We start from the raw sequence: 2,500 nt of genomic DNA, 5'->3' as shown, positions 1-2,500 counted from the left end.
AGAGAAACAAAGTCTATTGTATAATGTGTCCTTGTTGCAATCAATACAAATTCTTTTGTAAAATGCCTTTGTTGCAATCAAAACAAAGTCTATTGTATAATGTGTCCCCTGTTGCAATAAAAACAAAGTCTATTGTATAATGTGTCCTTGTTGCAATCAAAACAAAGTCTATTGTATAATGTGTCCTTGTTGCAATCAAAGCAAAGTCTGTTGTATAATGTGTCCTTGTTGCAATCAAAACAAAGTCTATTGTATAATGTGTCCATGTTGCAGTCAAAACAAAATGTATTGTATAATGTGTCCCTGATGCAATTAAAACAAAGTCTTTTGTATAATGTGTCCTTGTTGCAATCAAAACAAAGTCTGTTGTATAATGTGTCCTTGTTGCAATCAAAACAAAGTCTATTGTATAATATGTCCATGTTGCAGTCAAAACAAAGTCTATCTTATGTGTTCTTGTTGCAATCAAAACAAGTCTATTGTAGAATGTCTTCTTATTGCAAGCACAACAAAGTTTATTGTAAAATGTCTCCTTGTTGCAATCAAAACAAGTCTATTGTAAAATGTCTTCTTATTGCAAGCACAACAAAGTTTATTGTAAAATGTCTCCTGGTTGCAATCAAAACAAAGTCTATTGTATAACGTGTCTTTGTTGCAGTCAAAACAAATTCTGGCTTTGAATCTTCTTCATCTTTGACAAGAATTTATAGAGAATCTGATTTAATCTCAAAACACAAATCAAGAATAATTCAAATTCAATGCAAGGTACATTTGCTAATGTTTTGTATCAGCAGATACTGTCATCTGACAAGGCTCATATTACAAACGATAAGAAGAGTTTTGTAACAATCCCATCAAAGAATGAACTGTAATCAATATGTGTTATTGCTTGTAAAAACAGCTGATCATCTGTGTCCATCTATTCTATCTACTGAATCCTTTTATTAAGCCTTCCTCTCCCCCTTCTACCTGGTGGCTCTATAATAATAATAATAATAATAATAATAATAATAATAATAATAATAATAATAATAATAAACATGTCCTGTACTTTCTTACATCTAACTTCAGTATTGAGTTCCTCAGACTATAAAATCATAGCTGAAAATATTGGGTATGAAACACTTCAGTATTTTCAGCCAACTGCAAACAATATTTAACTATTGGTAAACTAAAGATAGATCTATTGTAAGATGTTGCAGCATTAATAGTTGCAACATTGCCAATATTACCTATTAATACACTAATTTTCATCATTGGTAATCGTTTCCAAGTTGCACAGAAAATCCGTTGCGTCTACTGCATCAAAGGTGTGCACCACTACACGGACGTCTCAGGACCTCCGCAGTGCAAAAAATAGTGCCGTTTGTTTTCCCCTGCAGCTTTGTTCATGTAGGATGGAATCTGGAGGTGGCTCTGATAGTTTGCACGAATACTGGGCTCAAAAGAACTAAACCTACGGGCCTCTAATTGTTGTCGCTTATGCCTATCACGCTCCTCTGTGAGGTGCATTGAGTACCCTGCGCTTACTGCCCTCTTGGAAGCGTTTACCACTAATGTCGAGTTTTGGCGCTCGCCAGACAATCCTGGTTTTCTCTTCTCTACTTCTGATGGTCCTTCCATGTGCTTCTCTAACTGTTTCTTCATTGAATTTAATTCTCTTAGACTCAAGGACACTCCCGAATCTTCCATGTTCACCGGGTACTTTATTGGAATGGTGCTTCTACTAGCAATTTCGTTGTCACTGCCCATGACCTGGTCGTTGAAGGGCAAGGCACATTTCTTTGAAGATATTACTTGAGATGGGGTTTCCACGCTCTCTGTGTCTGAACTGGATGTGCCAATGCCTGTACCTTGTTCTTCTGGAGAATTCATTTGGATACTTGGTACAATCATAGAACATTTGTCTGATATATCGTCTCTCTCTGGATGTACTTCAGCAGCTGTTTCCTTTTTTGAAGGTGAGTTAATGAGGGACCTAGTTTGGCTTTGTTTTCTACATTGTTCATTTTCATTGACAAAGGAAATCCGTTTGCTGTGTCTTCCTTTGTTAATGGCATTGTCAAGGTTGAGAAACCCATCGTTATAGTTGCTGTTGCAACGGTAAGAGTAATTCTGAAAGGTGGTTTCGGCATCAACATCCAACTTGTTTCCCTTGTTGCGTAATTTGATGCTGGCTTTATTCAGAGAACTTCGGTTGCTTAAGTCTGTGAGGCCGAACACTGACATTTGAGAGTAGTCAACATTACTCTCAACCTCTTGGGTGCAGCAGCAGTACCAGATTTTCATGCAATAATGTAAGATGAAAACAAAGTGTAGAACTGATGTCGACAGCAGAAGGACTAAAACAACACTGACTACTGTTTTAGACAAGGTTATGTGATCTCCCTGATTGTTTCCCGTTTCTTCACCTGACTCCTGTTCAGTGGTGTTGGTTTTGGCTCTTTCTGCGTTCCCTGTTGTCCCTTGTGCTGAAACCTCTCTTCCATTTTGTGAAGAT

The 2,500-nt window shown here is 37.0% G+C and overlaps 1 protein-coding gene across 1 annotated transcript in view; it reads right to left on the bottom strand.

Annotated features, from left to right (window-relative positions):
- LOC137632918 (uncharacterized) overlaps positions 1 to 2,500 on the bottom strand; it is a 5,883-nt gene that overhangs the window by 46 nt on the left and 3,337 nt on the right. Inside the window, exon 2 of the mRNA XM_068365021.1 lies at positions 1 to 2,500. This exon is cut by the window's left edge and continues 46 nt beyond it; it is cut by the window's right edge and continues 236 nt beyond it. Coding sequence (XP_068221122.1) covers positions 1,321 to 2,500 — 1,180 coding nt within the window. The 3' untranslated portion in view covers positions 1 to 1,320.

Source organism: Palaemon carinicauda, chromosome 42 (genome assembly GCF_036898095.1).
Source record: "Palaemon carinicauda isolate YSFRI2023 chromosome 42, ASM3689809v2, whole genome shotgun sequence".
NCBI lineage: Eukaryota > Metazoa > Arthropoda > Malacostraca > Decapoda > Palaemonidae > Palaemon > Palaemon carinicauda.
This window is presented reverse-complemented; position numbering and strand designations above follow the sequence as displayed.